Here is a 19,661-nt window from a genome sequence, read left to right as displayed (position 1 = left end):
ATACTAAATAATTAATCAATCAATCACTAATTATAAAAAAAACCAAAAAACACACCTTCCAGAAAATATAACATAAAAAAATGAAATATGTTTTCGGGAAAGCAGTCACGAATACACATAACTAGTATTGTATAATTTTACGAACACACATATATGTACGTATCCGACCTTACATTTGTGACACAATATTACACCCTATACATTGTACCGTAGGCATTATTTTCCTTCAAACGTAGCACTGGTCACCGAATCCGGAACGTTGGGTACCGGTCTCGTTTTAATAACTACTGGTAACAATGATCTTGGTCGGGTGTATGTTTGTTTGATGTGACTCAAAAGGTCAAGCAGAAAATTTACATTGACTTTAATGTTGTTGCTGACTTGTGCAATATTCGTGTGTTTTCGAGCCCTTGTTCACCCTAGTTTACCGATATATTTTGCATTAAAGAGAATGGCATCAAACAGCGAGTCAACAATCGAAATCGACGGTTCTTTTCTTGAAGGAGTAAGTATATATCAAGACGCTCGATTTTTCAGTGTTTGTGAGTGGTTTGATTATGATTTTGTATTCGGGTTCTCAATATTCGGACTACTGCCCGAGTTCCTTTTAGGACGTTTGATAAATAATCTCGATAGGGATCGATATGGGATGTATTTACATAATGTTTTGTTAATTATGATGTCATTGACTTCTAAAACCAGTTTAGTCTATATTCGGATAGTGATTGTATTCTACACGAAAACCACATGTACAATGTACATGCATATAGATGTAATTCACAAGGATTTATATGTTTTTCAAGTCGTTCAGCAGATCATAGGCTTACTGGAATCCTTTTCAGGTTTTGGATGTTAATCGACGGGTACAAAGCATTTTTAGGCCCACTACCAGGACATAAATCTCTTAAAAACATTAATCACATCAGAAAATATGTATTGATGGTCTAAGAAGAGGTTACAACACTAAACATATGCAAGATTTCCTACGTAATATATGATAACAGTAGAGAGTCATTTCGCTGTTTTGCCGTATGGCACAGTCATAATCAACTACCATGCTGTATGCTTTGGACACGCTATGAAAATTAATTAACAAGCAAACTCGTGGAATTTCCATCCCCCGCTTTCAGGACATCCCACAGGAAAAAAAAGGGCATGGTGCTGGGTTTTGAAAAGGGCACCTTGACCGCGATAAATAACGATCAGAGGGGCACAAAGGTTATATCGACAACTTCCAATACAAGGGGAAATCTTTAAAACTGTCTTGTTGTTTATTTAATTCTGGTTCAACTTAATATCATTTAAATGCTTTAAACTCTCTGTATTGCTAAGTAATATCAGGACATCTATTAAATTATTCTGAGTGAAAAAAATGATTTTGAAAATTGTAATCTGCAGATCATATGATCATGACTATAATTGATTCACAATAAAGATCTAAATTTCATTTATATTAATTAAAAGAATGGGGAAATTCAAAATGTATTCCTTTATTTCAATCCAGTCACCTTTATTTTAATATATATCTTTATTTAAATATTAAAAATACTGTATTGATTTGAATAAGATAACATGTTTCATAATAATGGACAATTAATTAAAATAATGTTCTAAATTTACAAGCACTAAATTAAGAAAATACAGATAAGTGTTAGAGTAGTATGCAAAATGTTTCAATTTAATCTGATAGAGAAAAAAGTTGATTTCTTTTTAATTTGATTTATTTTAATTACTTTGCTATTAATAATTTTATTATTATTAAGATATCTTTTCTAAAAATAAATTCACACCGAAATTCTAAAAAAAAAATAATACCGTTTTCATTTTTAAAAACGTGAATATTAGTAAAATCCTGAAATTCAATACCTCCGGATCTACTATTACAATACACCCAAAATGGCGGCCATTACGATTGCAAATCTTGTGACATCCATCCGATATAGATAGGCCTATTTAACATTAAAAACGTGAGTAAATCATTTACAGTTGTAAGCAGTATTTGTTTTTGAAGTAATGCTCACTAGCTGTAGTCATAAAACTTATTGAAAGGCCAGCTGATTGTTTTCTAGGCTGCCGGTCGGCTGCTTGACTTCAGCTTACGTAATACACAGACCTGAAAGTGACACCACAAGCCAAGGTGGAAATAGCCCAAGGCTGCTAATTAGGGTCACTGGGGTGTTGGTCAGGGGGTCAGGGAGTGGTCACACCCGCTTTCAGGACATATGGTAGGTAAACATTATTAAGGTTAGGTTTAACCTTGGTTGAAACTTGAAAAAATAAACTGAAGTCTTTTTCGGAAGTAAAATATGTAATGTCCGCTGAAAGTGACTATTAAACTTGACTGAGCTCTTAAGGCATTTAACTTTGATACTAACTTTTAAGAAAATTGGTTCACATTTGTTACAATTATTGCACAGGGAATGGCAGAAAATGACATTTTTAGTACATCAAAGGGCCATAACTCCACTACATAATGTCGGCCAAAAGTGGCAATCGAACTTGACCAAGCCCTTAAAGTAAGGCATTTGATATTGTTACCAAGATTAAAGAAAATCGGTTAATATTTATTAGAGTTAATGTCGGGAAATGGCAGAAAATGACCTTTTCTTTTTATTAAATCAAAGGGCCATAACTCTGCTAAATGAGGTCTGTCGCAAGTGGGGATGGAACTAGGCCGATTCCTTAAGACTTTTAACTTTGTTACTAAGTTTGAAGAAAATTGGTTAATATTTATTACTGTTAATGTACGGAAGCGGCAGAAAATGTTTTTTTTTATTAAATCAAAGAGCCATAATTCTGCTAATTAAGATCTGCCAAAAGTGGCGATCAAACTTGGCTAAGCCCTTAAGGCATTTAACTTTGTTTCCAAGCTTTAACAATATTAGTTTTAATATTTGTTAGTTATTACACAGAAACTGCAAAAAAATGACATTTGTAGTAAATGAAAGGGCCATAACTCTGATAAATACTATCGGCTGAAAGAGTTTATCAAACTTGGCCAGGCACTACAGGCATTCAACCTTGTTACCAAGTTTTAAGAAAATCGGTTAATATTTATTACAGTTATTGTACAGAAGTGGCAGAAAATGACTTTTTTTTATTAAGCAAATGGCCATAACTCTGCTAAATAAGGTCCTTTGAAAGTCGCGATCGAACTTGGTCGAATCCTGAAGGCATTTAACCTTGTAACTAAGTTTGAAGAAAATCGGTTTATATTTGTTACAGTTATTGCACAGAAACGAAGTGTGACAGACAGACAGACAGACGGACAAACACAAATCAATATCCCCCGTTTCGGAGAAAGCGGGGGATAACAATTCATTTATTTTAATCAAATTGTTCAGAAGGTGATAATTCGTATAGTATTAACGGTAAGATAATAACTTTTGCGATTCTACAAAATTATTGATCCCACTTTAAAGATTAAAAGCTGTTTCTGAAAGGTAATGGGCCTTTAATATAGTACATGTGTATCTGTACTTTCAATTATCACACTAATATATCACTGAAGTTTAAGCATGTTAATGGAAAAATGGTAGACTTTTTACTACGTTTATGTATGCAAATAAACATTTTACATAAGCTTTAGTCAGACAATTTAATAGTGCATAAATTAAAATGTAGCAGGTTTTATTTGTACATACCGGTAGTGATACCGTCACCTAAACTAGCTTCTAGCTTTGTACTCAGTCGGTAGAGCGACGGACTTACTGGTCTGGGTCGCTGGTTTGAGCACAATACTCTCGTCCTGTTACAAAGGTAGCTCACGTATGTAATTTGAAAATGAAAGCATGGACCAAGTTTGAGACAAGTGTTGTGTCTGGTTAAAGAATAATAAAAAAAAAATTAAAACATTGTATTTGCCAATTGTTTCTTTTATTTTTAGAACTTTGAGCAACAGTCTTGCCAAGTTTTCTGAGCTTTTCCATCTCTATTGAGCTGAGAAAACGAAAACTCTCAATCTTTAGTCCACTTCACAGGAATGCCATGCTTGAGAGCCTTTTTTTCACACTTTTCTGTTAGTTTTTAGGTCATCTGACCGAAGGTCAGGATGACCTATTGTCATCGTGTTTCGTCCGTCGTCGTGCGCCGTGCGCCGTCCGCCGTCCGCCGTGTGCCGTGCGTCGTGCGTAAGACTATTTATACAAAAGCCTACTCCTCCTTCATCCTTTGATGGATTTCATCCATATTTGGTTTGAAACATCATTAGGGAAGGACAATCATATTTTATATAAATGAGCCTGGTCCGACCCCTAGGGGCTGAGGGGTGGGGCCCCAAAAGGGCAAATTTTCTTATTTTTAGCTTTAAAATCCTACTCCTCCTTCATCCTTGGATGGATTTCATCCATATTTGGTGTGAAACTTCATTGGGGAAGGACAATCATATTTTATATAAATGAGCTTGGTCCGACCCCTAGGGTCAGAGGGGCAGGGCCTCAAAAGGGCAAATTTTCTTAATTTTAGCTTTAAAATCCTACTCCTCCTTCATCCTTGGATGGATTTCATCCATATTTGGTGTGAAACTTCATTAGGGAAGGACAATCATATTTTATATAAATGAGCCTGGTCCGACCCCTAGGGTCAGAGGGGCGGGGCCCCAAAAGGGCAAATTTTCTTAATTTTAGCTTTAAAATCCTACTCCTCCTTCATCCTTGGATGGATTTCATCCATATTTGGTTTGAAACATCATTGGGGAAGGAAAATCATATTTTATATAAATGAGCCTGGTCCGACCCCTAGGGGCTGAGGGGTGGGGCCCCAAAAGGGCAAATTTTCTTATTTTAGCTTTAAAATCCTACTCCTCCTTCATCCTTGGATGGATTTCATCCATATTTAGTGTGAAACATCATTAGGTAAGGACATTCATATTTTATATATTTGAGATAGGTGTGACCCCTAGGGGCTGAGGGGTGGGGCCCCAAAAGGGCAAATTTTCTTATTTTAGCTTTAAAATCCTACTCCTCCTTCATCCTTGGATGGATTTCATCCATATTTGGTGTGAAACATCATTTGGGATGGACAATCATATTTTATATAAATGAGCCTGGTCCGACCCCTAGGGGCTGAGGGGTAGGGCCCCAAAAAAGGCAAATTTTCTTAATTTTAGCTTTAAAATCCTACTTCTCCTTCATCCTTGGATGGATTTCATCCATATTTGTTGTGAAACATCATTGGGGAAGGACAATCATATTACAAATGAGCCTGGTCCGACCCCTAGGGGCTGAGGGGTGGGGCCCCAAATGGGGAAATTTTCTTAATTTTAGCTTTAAAGTCCTACTCCTCCTCCATCCTTGGATGAATTTTATCCATATTTGGTGTGAAGCATCATTGGGGAAACACAATTATATTTTATATAAATGAGTCTGGTCTGAACCCTAGGAACTGAGGGATGGGGCCCCAAAAGGGCAAATTTTCTTAATTTTAGCTGGCTCACTTCCTGTTTTAAGGTTTCAGTCTCGATCTCAATAAAAATTGGTCTATAGGGGTTTTAATTGATGCCGAACAACATGCAAACATTTTCGTAAAGATTTTGGTATTCCAAGATGGCCGCTGGCCCACTTCCTGTTTTAAGGTTTCAGTCTCCGATCTCAATGAAAATTGGTCTATAGGGGTTTTAATTGATGCCGAACAACATGCAAACATTTTCGTAAAGATTTTGGTATTCCAAGATGGTCGCTGGCCCACTTCCTGTTTAAAGGTTTCAGTCTCCGATCTCAATGAAAATTGGTCTATAGGGGTTTTAATTGATGCCGAACAACATGCAAACATTTTCGTAAAGATTTTGGTATTCCAAGATGGCCGCTGGCCCACTTCCTGTTTTAAGGTTTCAGTCTCCAATCTCAATGAAAATTGGTCTATAGGGGTTTTAATTGATGCCGAACAACATGCAAACATTTTCGTAAAGATTTTGGTATTCCAAGATGGCTGCTGGCCCACTTCCTGTTTTAAGGTTTCAGTCTCCGATCTCAATGAAAATTGGTTTATAGGGGTTTTAATTGATGCCGAACAACATGCAAACATTTTCGTAAAGATTTTGGTATTCCAAGATGGCCGCTGGCCCACTTCCTGTTTTAAGGTTTCAGTCTCCGATCTTAATGAAAATTGGTCTATAGTGGTTTTAATTGATTCAGAAGGGGGAACTTTAGGTAAGGACAATCATATTTTATAAAGGACCGAGGTAAGACCCATGGGGATAGTATGACCGAGGTCCAAAATGGGAGCTTTGCTGAAATTTGGCTTTAAAATCTGACTCCTCCTTATATTAATCCTTGAATGGGTTTCGACCATATTTGGATGAAGGGCTACCAAGTTTGTTCAACAAATGACATTTACCTTTTTCAGAAACTTACATATTCAACTTAGGAGTTCCTTGTATTGTTTATATTAATCGTTAACTAATACTTTATACTGTGACTTTGTTGTTTTGTGCCATGAGTCAGATGACCGTTAAGGCCCATGGGCCTCTTGTTAGGTCATTAGTACAAGAATTCTGTCTTTGACGCTTTGACTCATATCTATCTCTCATGTCTCTTGATTGGATACTGATCTTAATTGACTGTCAATACCTATGTAATAGCCTGTTACTGACAGGAGAGGAGAAAATGAAGTGCCTAGACCGGGGGCTAGCCAAATCAACTGAACTACCTGCTCAGACTGTCACAGATTATCGACCCAGTCGAATCCTGCTACACTCCTCCCTCCTTTCTTGAAGTCTTTACCCTCAAAAACAAATGAGAGCCTTCCAAACACCACCGGTACGTACCACCATGGGTATTTTAGTTGGACGTCAATTTCATAACACGATAGGAGAAAAAGTAGCGGCCAGACTGGGATTTGAACCCGGGACCTCTGAACACTAGTGGAATAGTTTACCAACAGATCTACCTGGTCAGTGATGGTCGACCCAGTCCAATCCCCTTCATTTCATCTTACTTTTAATTTTTCATCTCACCCTATTTCCTTCTCTCAGAAGTCATCTAAATATGTTAATCATTACGCTTCTCTCAAATCTAGGGACTGATCCCACTTTGTCTTTGTGCTTGGATCTAACTCTCTACAGGTTGGCTGATTAACCGTGTCTACTTTCTTCCAGTCTTTCACTACATTTTTACTTTTCATGACTTTCCATCAAATTACTAAGACAAGTTCTGAATTTCTCAGCAATTAATTTACTGTCAACCAATTCTCTTTCATGACTAACAAATTTTGCGATTCATGTTTCAAAACATGAGATGAATTTTGACCGGATGTAAATTGAAAAAAACACCAAACGGTATAAATTTATTTTCATTTTGGACTTAATCACACGCTAATTAAAGTTTGGTTTACAGGAAATTGGAACTTCTGTCTTGGATAATCCAGCTATATTCTCTGACCATATAGTTTCCATGCCATAAAGTGTTTTGGTTGACCAAACATGTTCACGTGACTGAAACCCTTACAGTATTGCCCATATCCGTTTGGCTTGAAAACAAATCTGTGCTCGCTGTATCACTCATGAATTACCTGCCTAATGATATTCTGGCTATGCTCTGTTTTAACCTTCGTAGAGAAGAGATACAGAAATTACACAAAATGTGCATGCATCCATTGTCTCGGTCAACCTGCATCCTGTAGATCATGTTCTACAACTAATTCATTCACCTGCTTCCCGAGGCCATTACCATATAATCCTTGATGGCGAATTGCATATTCATTTCATCAAAATACAATATACTCAAATAATGCCCATCATCTCCTTTGTCAGCTAGCTTATCGAGTTGGTGCACTTCACGAATCGAGAACCGGCTTTTTTCATTATAATATACACGTAATCATTTGTTGTTATATATGACACCATTCTTTTGGCAAGTGAGAGAAAGGAAATCCTCCCTATGTAATGTCAGAAGTGAAATGGTCCTGAACATGCCAAGTCTATGTAAGGTTCCTCAAAACTTCTTCCAACGAGCTTTTATTGCGTTTCTTTCAGGCTAGTATTATCTCTTGTCGCTTTCTTTAACCAGTTTTAAAGAACACTAATTATGCACATTTTATGGGATGCTATTCGGTAAAAATACTAATGTTTCACTTGCTTTCTTTCTTATTTCTCTCCCCGGTCTGTTCCTGTACAGTGTCCACCAATTAATCTGTCCGGTAGGTTCACTCCCAGAATGGGTTCTTTTGTTTAATCCAAATGGTGTATTCTACTTCAATTCCTCACACACTGTAAATTGTTTTCTGATTGTCCTAGTATTATCTTTTGTCGCTTTCTTTAACCAGTATTAAAGAACACTTCTTATGCACATTTTATGGGATGCTATTCGGTAAAAATACTAATGTTTCACTTGCTTTCTTTATTATTTCTCTCCCCGATCTGTTCCTGTACAGTGTCCACCAATTAATCTGTCCGGTAGGTTCACTCCCAGAATGGGTTCTTTCGTTAAATCCAAATGGTGTATTCTACTTCAATTCCTCACAAATGTAAATTGTTTTCTGATTGTCCTAAAATTCTCCATGAAAGCGCCGAAATCTCCTCGTCCATCAACTGCAATAGTACATTTTCTATCTGTTCCTCTCATTGGTTTTCTTTCAGAGTGAACGTCTGAGCCATGCTCTACTTTTCTCTGCTCCTTCAACAACTCTCTCTTAACTTGCCCCTTGATTGAACCAGATCTTCTTATTTTCGTTTGTCTCTTCCGTTGGTAACATGTACGGTTGCCAAGGTAATGTTATGTATTTTCTAATTTTCTGTTATTTGTTAATAACTGAATACATGTAATTCACCAGCAGAATGACATGTTGAACTCATTTCCCCACATCTTTTAAAACTATTATGTCATTTGTATTTTCATATACTCTTAAGTCCTTTCAATGCTTCCATGAAGGGATGGTGTCAAGTATTATTCCTATAGGATTTCTTCAAAGATACCTTGTCTCTATTGTCATTTCGATTGAATTAGCTGTGGTAGGTCTTGATGTGTTTGAGCTAGTTCATTTCAGCTATATTTAAGTAATCGTTTGTAAAGTTCTGTGTAAAGTTCTGGCAAAGCCTTGAGGTTTTTCAGTGATATTGTGGGCTTTTTACATTTGAAACTTAATTCCTTATGTTTGAATTCCAAACTTTTATGCTCAAGTTTTTTTCTGCCATTCTATATCTATTTTATAACTTGTTTTTGTTGTGTATGTCTTGTTGAGCTTTTATCCTCCCTGTTTCTCTGAAAACCCTGTGTTATTTACTTAACGTAATCATATTTTTCAAGTGTTATTTCACAAAGAATTTATTTCCAGGCTACAATTTCTAATTTGTCTTTCCAATTGTTCTTAGAGTGTTTTGCCTTTCAATATATCGTTAAGGTCTTCCAAATTAGCGATTTGTCTTTCCTAACAGTCACATAATAACCGTAATGAACAAATACCAACAAATAAGAACATAATTTAACTCTTATTGATGCTTCTCAGCCACCAACGAAATCAGCCAGGTTTATCAATGTTCACGGGTTTCAATCCTGGTACCTTTATTGGATTGCGTATCAGCTTAAATTAGTCTGACAGAATGTTTTCAGCTATTGTGAAATATATAAGTTCTGTTTTTGTTTTGTCACCCTGTGATACCAATGGCTTTATAAAGTGCGCAACCTCTGGTGCAACTGTGATGTCAATGTTCTCCAGCGCACACCTAACAGGAAAGACAATGTCTTTATGTATTACACACCCATTATCACCTCTTCATATCTGCGCTTTTTCGTCTGTGCTGTCGTTAACTACCATGAGCAGCTACTTCTTGCTTGATGATAACAACAGTATGTTAGGCCATATTGTTGTCTTAATAATTCAAATAATACATTAAATAAAATGTCTTACAGGATAATTGATTGATTTTGAACGATTTTCTGGAATATTTTGTACCTATTGGTTTTCTAATAAATAATAATTTTGCTCTTTCATTTATTAATACACACATTGCAGTTAGTTACAGATAGGAAAGCATATGTTTGTTTTGCCTTAGGTGATTGTTTGTTATTTTTTAGGGAGGTCAAATTTTGAGAAATGCTGCAGCGCTGAGTTGTGTGCGGTGCTGTCCAATCCGAGTAACCAACATCAGAGCTGGCAGGAGCAAGCCTGGTCTTCGGTAAGTACCTTCTTCTATGAGACATGTGCGATGATGCTAGGATGAGTGGATGATAAAATAAGAAGAAAATGCTATGGCCATATACTCAGACTTGGTAACTTTAATCCACCTAGTCTGCATTGTTCTAACCACTTCTAAAGTGTCTAGATGTCAGCATAGTCCTGTTAATTTGATGTATTCCTCCTTGAACCGCATCAAAAGTGGACTTTAGCACCACCCATATAATTTTGCTTCCCAACCTTTAGTAATCAGTCCAAGTTTAATTCTGGTGGTGAAGCACTACCCTCTTGTTATTAATATTATTTATTAAACACCTATTTCATTCATAAATATATTGACAAGACATTAATTTTTATTTGGAATCGCAGACAACAACTAATCAGTAGTTGAAATCTCAGTATCGACGATTGCATCAATATCAAAAGCATCGCATTGCAGTACAGCATTCTAATGCTATTTTCATTCAACAGACCACAGCACCTGTCTGGCCTAGTATTAATAAAAGATATATGTGGAGGACAATTAGTAGGTGGAGAAGTATCATCACAGGAAATAATATTCCATCCCGGTAAAGTGAATTCTGGGACATTTCTGGCTGATCCCGGTACAGCAGGGTAAGATCAACTTCATCCATAATGGAATAACTACCTCCCTTGAAATAATATATATATAGTAGCAGGTTTTAATTTTAAACAGTGATACGATCGCCTTCTAGCTTCACGCTAGAGGAATTTCCCTTGAGTTATTCCCTTTTTAAGTTTTGAAATGACCATTTGTTTTAGACAAAGCATTTGTATTTTGCACAAAACTGTTTGCTTATGCATGGTTAAATGCATTTTTGATCAACAATAATTACTTACTTGCATTGCATAGATATTTCAGAAATCCTACAATTTTTAACTGATTTTTTGTTCAAATTTCAGTTTTCCAATTAAAAAAAATCATAACTTTCAAAATAGCATGGTGAGGTATGTTTGTATTGCTTTGATGTTCAGAGGGTTCCCATTGGCAAATATTTATACCATTTTTTTGTGGTTGCACACTTTATCGTAACGACCTTTTGGATTTTTCTTATAATTTTTTGATTATTTTAGGAGTATCTGCCTATTGATGCAGGCTGCATTGCCTTGTCTATTGTACGGTCCGGATACTTCGTACCTGAAATTAAGGGGTGGTACTAATGCTGAAATGGCGCCACAGGTGGATTATTATAATTACGTAAGTTACATAGGCGATGGTCACTTTGTTACACTGATATTTTTGTGTAAAACCTGAAATTTGTTGACATTTTATAATCTGAAATGTGGGTCTGCATAATGAAGACCTGATTTTTTTTAAACAGTTAATTAGTTTATATGTGTTAGTTTACATAATGACAAAACTGTTGAAGTGCTGTACAGAATATAAAAAACTATGTGATGATTTGTTTTAGTAATGATTGAAACTTTCAAATTGCTAAGTCAATAGAAAAACGACTCATGGCTACATGATAACGATCACACTGAGTAACAATCGTGGTTAAAGAAACAATTATTATTTGTTACAATGACCAGAACGAAAGTTTCCATACGATGAAGACATGAGGTGTATTGTACACAAAAGTTATCTGATAAAACTAACAATGCTTAGTATTTTTTTCGAGATACGTATTTTGGCGTGATTTAGCACTATTCTTAAACTTCAAAAATTAAAAAAGATGAAATGTTATGTTTGTTTTATTTCAGATTTTTCAACCAATTGCTGCTAAATTTGGGATGAAGATAGATATCGACATCAAAAGAAGGTAAAACTGAAACGGAAAACAGAAATTTCTCATTCAAACATGATTCCTATTACAAATACAGAATTTTTGAACGTTTTATGTGAAATATTTTTTCTATAGTTTTATGTATTGTTTATTAAGTTGGGAATGTAGAATATTTTCCTACAGTTATTTTATTTTGAATTGACAATGTTAGTTGTATGGAGTTCTGCTGTCTTTGTAATCCGCCGATTCAATGTACGATATACCAACATGTAAAGTATATCACTTTAAAACATAGATGAACATGGATGTTACCTTAATCTTATACTATATTTTAATATTTCTTGAGCGTTTTATGTTACTGATAAAAGTTACTTATTCTCAGTTAAATATAAACTATATTCTAGACTTACATTGATATGTTACACCCATGTATTAAGATCATCATTATAATGATAATAATTACTGACCTTTTAACATTTTCCTGATGTATGTTCTTTAGGGGTTACTTCCCAAAAGGCGGAGGGGAGGTTCAAATCACGTCTTACCCAGTAAAATGTTTATCTCCTGTGACATTTATGGATGTGGGTCAAGTTGTTAGGATATATGGTCGGTCGTTTGTGGCAGGAGCTCTACCAATAAAGGTACAACACTATACGTGTTTAAGGCGCTCAACCGCTGGCGAATGGTATTTTTACTTTATCAAAAACAGGAGCAGACGAATTAGTCTTGTTCTTCAGTTAAAAAAGTTACAAAATTACCATCATTGAAAAGTTCTTATTTTACTTTAATTAAGATAAAAATATTAAAAATAATTTTTTGCGTCCGGAAAAAATTCCATGGCACTATGTCCTTTGTAGAATGAAGTATTGATTGCGCATGTACCAAAACGGAAACAAATTATTTTATATGTGGTTTTGTGTTAATGAGTTATGTAATTATATTCAAAATTAAACATTAGTTGTTGTTAAAATGATGAGTATCGTTTATGCTATCTGTCAGTGGTAAAGCATCTTTAATCATTTATATTCTCATTATGATACAATAATAGATATTATTGTAAGAACGAAGGGCCGTGTTTAATAAGTCATTTACACTATTTTTTCTTAATATGTTATGAATATGAAATTTTATAGATTTTTGACATATAATATAAAACATTAAATCTATATTTGAAAGATATTGTAGCATTTCTGTCGTTACTCAATGCCATTCCTAGCTAGCTTATTTTGTAAAGTAAAAACAAAAACTCTAACCCTCTTAAGTTTCAGTGTATTAGGAGGGTACTCATACCAATTTTTATATGCTAAATTCGTAGGAAATCTGATGATACGATTTGTATTACTCAAATTAGAGTTTTGTAAAAAGTAAGGCATTTTAATGGTATCCTGGTCATTGTATATTTGTATTTTTCTATAGGTCGCACATATAATGCAGAAATGTGCCAAGGATTTTATTTGTCAAGACTACCCTAACACACCTATAAACATTGAAGTATTGAAGGAGCCTCATGATATGGCTATAGGTACTGGCACTGGTATCATGTAAGTCTTTGATATTTTGTTCTGTTGTCACTAACTGTGAGTGTTTTTCTTAAAACGACATATGTTTTGATAACAATGAGGCACACAATGTGTTTTTGAATTGTGAGCTCGAAGGCTACATTTTAATGGCCTCCTTCACTAAACTAAACCTTGAGATATAACAACATATCTTTCAAAAACAACTTTTTTGACTCATGTTCTGACTTGAGAGTGAAAAAATCAGGTTTCTGTGGTAATTGTGGTATTTTTAATTGTCTTTTCAGACTTTTGTTCTGACATATTAAAGCGCCGAATGGAAGAAAATATGAATTTATATGACATGAAACTTTATCATCAATTTTGTTTCATTGTTAATCAAGATTCAATCTTTTCCTTTATCCAATATAAACATCACAAACATATACCAATATCCTTTTATGTGTGCTTTCAAAAACATAAATACATAGAGATTGGCAACTCCACCATTTTTACGATCAGCAGATGTACCTGTGTATGTCTCTAGGGGTTTTTAGATAAACTCTTAAATAGTTAAATACAGCAGAACGACTCTGATATGTTATAAAAGATTTTCAGATGGTTTGAGTATGATTTTGGAAAAAAAGAAATAACATTTTAACTTGCATATCAATAAAACAAAATGCACTTCTGGTTTTGAAGGTCTGATTTTCAAAAAACCATTGGTTATTTTCATGCTTTCAAATATCATATTAAATAACATTAATCGGGAAAACTGGTCACATCAAATATGATTTAATGTTTCAACTTTTGATTAAAAAATATCATGTTTAAAAGAATACACGTAAAAGTAGTAAGCCAAGGGAAAATGCCTATAAACCGGAGGTACCTCTGCCTGTCAACAAAGACAAAGAAGGAGTTTCCAATCTCTATGTTTCTGGTGCTTTTAATGGTGTAGAAATGATGTAAAACCTGTTTAACAATTTTACCACAGTGTGGTAGCAGAAACATCGACAGGGTGTCTACTAGCAGGGTCGGCACTTGGGAAGAAAGGTAAGGTGATCATGTTAATCGTACTTAACTTAACAAGCAGTGTGAACATAACATCGGGTTAACAAACCGCCATAGGTCGCCACACATCTCATTGGTAGTTATTTCTAGAATTTGCTCTGACTAACAAGCAAAGAATACAAATGTTCAAAACTTAAAACCATTGTCACTGTTATGAAAGCATATTACATCTAGCTATAGGTTGCTTCATGGTTACTCGACTTCATGTCATGATTTTTTTTATTTTTATTTGATAGTGTATTTTTGATAAAATTGAATTTGTTTCATTAATTATTTTTTATTACAGCTATGAAATTGATTTATTTTAATTTCATCACATTAACAAAATACAACAACCAATATACATGTGCAACATTATCAGTTGTACGAGGGATGTTCCGAAATTAATGTTACTTGCGCAATATCTCGTGGAAATCGTGCTAAATGGGCTTAAAACTACCTCGTGGCGATAGCGTGATATCTGAAGCGTGATATAGGAAATATCTCGCTCACAATGACACTGACCTTTGTGCTGTGTACATTGTTTTGTAGCGCACACGTTACACTCAATACAAATATGGTTGGCAAGAGAGTTGAAAACGTAATTGAAATTAGGGCCTATATCAAAGGTAGGTCTCTACTTGGCTTAAAGCCGGTGGATATTCATCGTGAGGTGTGTGATATATATGGGAAGGGTCAAATGTCATATATGACTATTTGCAGGTGGGTTGCTCGATTTAAGTCGGGACACCAGCAGCTTAAAGATGCTGCCCACACAGGTCGCCCTGCAACAACAACAACAAAGCATAACATTGAACTAATTCGGCAAATCCTTGAAAAAGATGCAAGGTACACTGTCCGGCAGTTAGCTAAAATGACAGGCTTGTCTTTAGCACGTATTCATTGCATTTTAAAGAAACATCTTAAGCTGGGCAAGATCAATGCCAGGTGGATACCCCATTTACTAACTGACAACCAAAAGAGGTCCCGGGTTGACAAGGCCAAATCCTTATTGAAGAAATACCCAAAATACAGCAAAAAGGCTTTTGATAATTTGGTCACAGGTGATGAAACATGGGTGTATTTTTTCGAACCCAAAAGAAAATGCTCTAATCGAATCTGGGCAAACAAAAACGCCAGGCGCCCTAGCATTGCTAAAAGAATACGCACCGTGAGGAAGGTTTTGTATGTCATATTCTTTGATAACAAGGGTCCAATCATTCAAATCCCTGTTCCAAAAGGCAAAACTGTCACAGCGAAGTATTATAGAGACGTTGTACTTCGAAAACTTAAGAAAGTCTACAAACGCCGCCGCCCACAGACAGGTTTGAAGTACCTCAGGCTCTTACATGATAATGCGCCAGCACACAAGGCGCGCATTGTAACAGAGTTTTTGAAGGCAGAAAAGGTCACTGTCCTCCCCCACCCTGCATATTCACCAGACTTGGCCCCCTGTGACTTTTTCTTGTTCCCCAAACTAAAATTTCACCTGTCTGGAACAAAATATAAATCAAGAAATGCCCTTGGCTCTGCCATTTACCAGTATCTTATGAGAATACCAATTCAAGAGTACGAAAACTGTTTCCAAAAGTGGATCGATCGGTTGAAACGATGCATAAATACAGAGGGGGAGTACTTCGAGGGACAGGGCAAAGTAAAATGATCAGAATTACTTCTATCAAAGAGAAATCACCAAAGTAACAATAATTTTGGAACACCCCTCGTACGTTAGTCTGTCATGTCAATTTTAATTCCTGTGTATGTAACACTTTCAGACACGATCGTGATATTTATTTTGTATAGAATCGTATCACCAGTATAAAAGAAAGATTTAATATCTTTAAAGTTGGGTAATACATTTGTGTGATATTCAGTTATACAATTCCTCACTTCGTAATGTTTTGACAAAACATCTTAAGAATATTATAATCTTCTTTCAAAATGATTTATATGGCTTAACATTTAAGATTTATGATGATGGTGATATAAAATGGTAGTAAAGGAAATAGTTATGCATTGGTTTAAAATTCCCAATGTAGTTTTTTTCTATGACTTTTCAATTTTCAGTACGATTAATTACATATGTAATAGTTTGACTACATGTCAAATGTACTTCAACATACACCGTACCTGTATAGCCTTTGAGTATTTATTCTTCATGAATCATTCATTAATACCTAAGTACAAATTTGATATTCTTCTGAACTTTTTGTACCGGAAGTAGTTTGGCCAAACCTTATCTGTCGTTGGATAGACATATTTATAAAATGATCAAAAAAGATCATTTTCTCAAAATAATAGTTAGCTAAACGTAGATGATTGGTAGCATGAGAAAAAGTCGGCATTTCAAACAGGAATCATAAAAGAGCCTTTTGTGCAATGATCCAAACCAATATGACCAGGCTTGGTAATACCATATTATTGTTATTGTCTGATAATCCTATTGTAGCCCCAAACTTTTTACAAAGAGATGATTTCCAATATCTCACATTTAAAGCAAAGAAATACTGCAATGAAATCATTTTGTCAATTGTTTAAGAAGAGCAAAAGTATGAACAACGAAATGAAGATAATAAAAAAATCATTGTATTACAGAGAATAACTATGAGTGGTAAACGTTCGTTTCTTGTTTTCTTCAGGAGTTCCCGCTGAGAAGGTTGGTGAAAATGCCGGTGAAGCTCTGCTCAACAACCTGTGCCATGGTGGCTGTGTGGATGAATTCCTACAGGATCAGGTAGGCATGTCAATGTCAGTTTAATTTAAACAAGATGCTATCTGTATCTTACAAATATAAACGTAGGTCATATTTATATGTGAACAGTATCCTACAACTAGAAGGTTAGGAGTATTTCAGAACTTCGTCATATTGAAAAGTCAACCGTTATACAGTTACATGTTTACAGTTTATGGTGTTTTTTTTCAGTTAATACTGCTGATGGCTTTGGCAAAAGGAAAATCCCAGATAAAATGTGGACCTTTGTCTCTACATACAGAAACTGCTATCCATATAGCAAAACTTTTAACGAATGTAAGTGCGCCATATTTAGGAAAATAAGAAGATAAACAGATCTTCATATACATGTTGCAGCTTTCTGTGATTGTAACGTACTATTTTATGTGACTGTATAGCATCACAAACACTAAAATACGTACTTAAACCAAGTCGTTTACCTCGAAACCATCTTACTGTATTTAGCCTTCAACTATGTCAGTCAATTTCAATGATTTGATACTTTTTTGCACACAACCATGTAATCTTCGCTTAATATATCATACTTTTTTCATTTCAGGCAAAGTTTAAAGTAACGGAAGTATCAAAGACCTCAACTATAATTGAATGTGAAGGAATAGGATTAGAAAATGTCAACTTATAGCTGTGTTACTTATATAGTTATAAAATTGCCTCTATAATCACATTCTCTGCAACATTGTCTTCAAAATGGTGACGTCTTGTGGATTGCCTATTAATGTATTTACCGACATTGACTGTCTTCAAGTGATTCATGGAAGGGATCAGGGTACTGTCAGTTCCTCTCCAGTAGATCACAGCAGTATTCACAACAAGGAAATATCTTCCATGTGAATAAGTATGCATTAATACACTAAAGCCGTCAAAAGGATATATGTTATGTGATACGAAAGACATATACACCCTCTTATTTCATATCAAGACTATCATCATGCTGCTCAAAAACGCCTCGATTAAAGCATTATTTTGGGTTTATTTTTCACCAGCCGTTAAGGTTTCAGTTTTCAATGCATATGTATTGATTCCTGTTATTATCTTTTAGATCAGGATCATGGTTCTGACATCAAGGTTGTCTTAAATTTAATTTGTAGAACAATTTATATTAAATTATGAAATTAAAATAGCAACGTAAAATAGTCCATTGTGGTCATTTTTATTTCATCATGCTATACAGCGATACATAGTGAAAGCTTTTCTTCTTATATGTCATATGCGAACGACGTACTCTGCAATGAAGAAAAAATATGTTGAATTAATTCCAACCACTTTCATGGATAGTTTCCTTCGTGTTTAGAGCTTTTAAAATATTTCGTTGATAGACACATTCGTGGTTAGGATATGGAACAACAATAACAAAACCATATTCATCACTCATCACTTTCTCGTCATAACTTCAGCAGCAATGGACAGCCCTACGGTTTGTAGAAATATAATGTAATATTTACATTTATGGTAAAATCCTTAAAAAAATCACGATCTCGTTGTTTTTGTATTCGTGGTTCCACGAAAACAACAAGAATTCTATGCCATTCAGTATCAACTTACTTTGATGAAGCAGAAAAGGCAACACATAATTATCGGTATTTGTCAAATGATCCACTTTTTACAAATGATAAAGTAACATTCTTCCGTTAGATAAAGAAATGTTTTGAGGAATCCTTTCTATCATCTCAAATAAAAGATAACAGCTTTCTTTAGTCTTTAATACCTTCGTCGTTTAATTGTTTAATATTTTTCTCTACAAATGTCAGATACATGACTCCCCAATATTGTGTTTAGCCTCGGTACATATATATGTTAGATACACGACCCCTCCAATATTATGTTTACCTTCGGTACAGATATATGTTAGATACATGACTCCCCAATATTATGTTTACCCTCGGTACATATATATGTTAGATACATGACTCCCCAATATTGTGTTTACCCTCGGTACATATATATGTTAGATACATGACTCCCCAATATTATGTTTACCCTCGGTACATATATATGTTAGATACATGACTCCCCAATATTGTGTTTACCCTCGGTACATATATATGTTAGATACATGACTCCCCAATATTATGTTTACCTCGGTACATATATATGTTAGATACATGACTCCCCAATATTGTGTTTACCTCGGTACATATATATGTTAGATACATGACTCCCCAATATTGTGTTTACCCTCGGTACATATATATGTTAGATACATGACTCCCCAATATTATGTTTACCCTCGGTACATATATACGCGTAATGATGATCAGACAGATCAAATACACTATTCTTCAATTTGGCGGAATGATTCATTCATACACTGTTGTAATGCAGGAAATCGCTTAAATACACGATAATTTAGAATACGTAATGCTTACTGTCAGTAATTGACGCTTCAAGCTTATTTACCATTTTCTATAAAGCTAAATTTCTCTTTTAAATTCTAATAAAGTAAATTCTACGTAAAACAAATCAACATAAGATATATTTGTAACGAGGAGAGTAACGTTTGATGTTATT

General features: G+C 34.9%; 1 protein-coding gene across 2 annotated transcripts; it reads left to right on the top strand.

Moving 5' to 3' along the window:
• Positions 1 to 319: 319 nt before the first annotated feature.
• LOC138324728 (RNA 3'-terminal phosphate cyclase-like) lies at positions 320 to 18,286 on the top strand. Of its 2 annotated transcripts, XM_069269836.1 has the most exons (12): positions 373 to 505; positions 6,592 to 6,755; positions 10,008 to 10,108; positions 10,579 to 10,722; positions 11,203 to 11,326; positions 11,833 to 11,891; positions 12,355 to 12,496; positions 13,272 to 13,396; positions 14,346 to 14,404; positions 17,041 to 17,135; positions 17,325 to 17,429; positions 17,692 to 18,286. In XM_069269836.1, the coding sequence occupies exons 2-12, from the start codon at positions 6,732 to 6,734 to the stop codon at positions 17,773 to 17,775; spliced, it is 1,062 nt and encodes a 353-aa protein (XP_069125937.1). In that variant the 5' UTR covers positions 373 to 505; positions 6,592 to 6,731; the 3' UTR covers positions 17,776 to 18,286. The 2 variants fall into 2 exon arrangements, with proteins under 2 accessions (XP_069125935.1, XP_069125937.1); XM_069269834.1 differs by lacking the exon at positions 6,592 to 6,755 and having other exon boundaries at positions 320 to 505.
• Positions 18,287 to 19,661: the final 1,375 nt, after the last annotated feature.

Source organism: Argopecten irradians, chromosome 6 (assembly GCF_041381155.1).
Source record: "Argopecten irradians isolate NY chromosome 6, Ai_NY, whole genome shotgun sequence".
NCBI lineage: Eukaryota > Metazoa > Mollusca > Bivalvia > Pectinida > Pectinidae > Argopecten > Argopecten irradians.
This window is presented reverse-complemented; position numbering and strand designations above follow the sequence as displayed.

Bases quoted from the DNA above. Each gene is read 5' to 3' on its own strand.
- LOC138324728 (XM_069269834.1), top strand. From the start codon at position 368: ATGTTGTTGCTGACTTGTGCAATATTCGTGTGTTTTCGAGCCCTTGTT. The intron at 10,109-10,578 runs GTAAGTACCTTC...TTCATTCAACAG, and splicing joins AGGAGCAAGCCTGGTCTTCG to ACCACAGCACCTGTCTGGCC. The intron at 11,327-11,832 runs GTAAGTTACATA...GTTTTATTTCAG, and splicing joins AGGTGGATTATTATAATTAC to ATTTTTCAACCAATTGCTGC.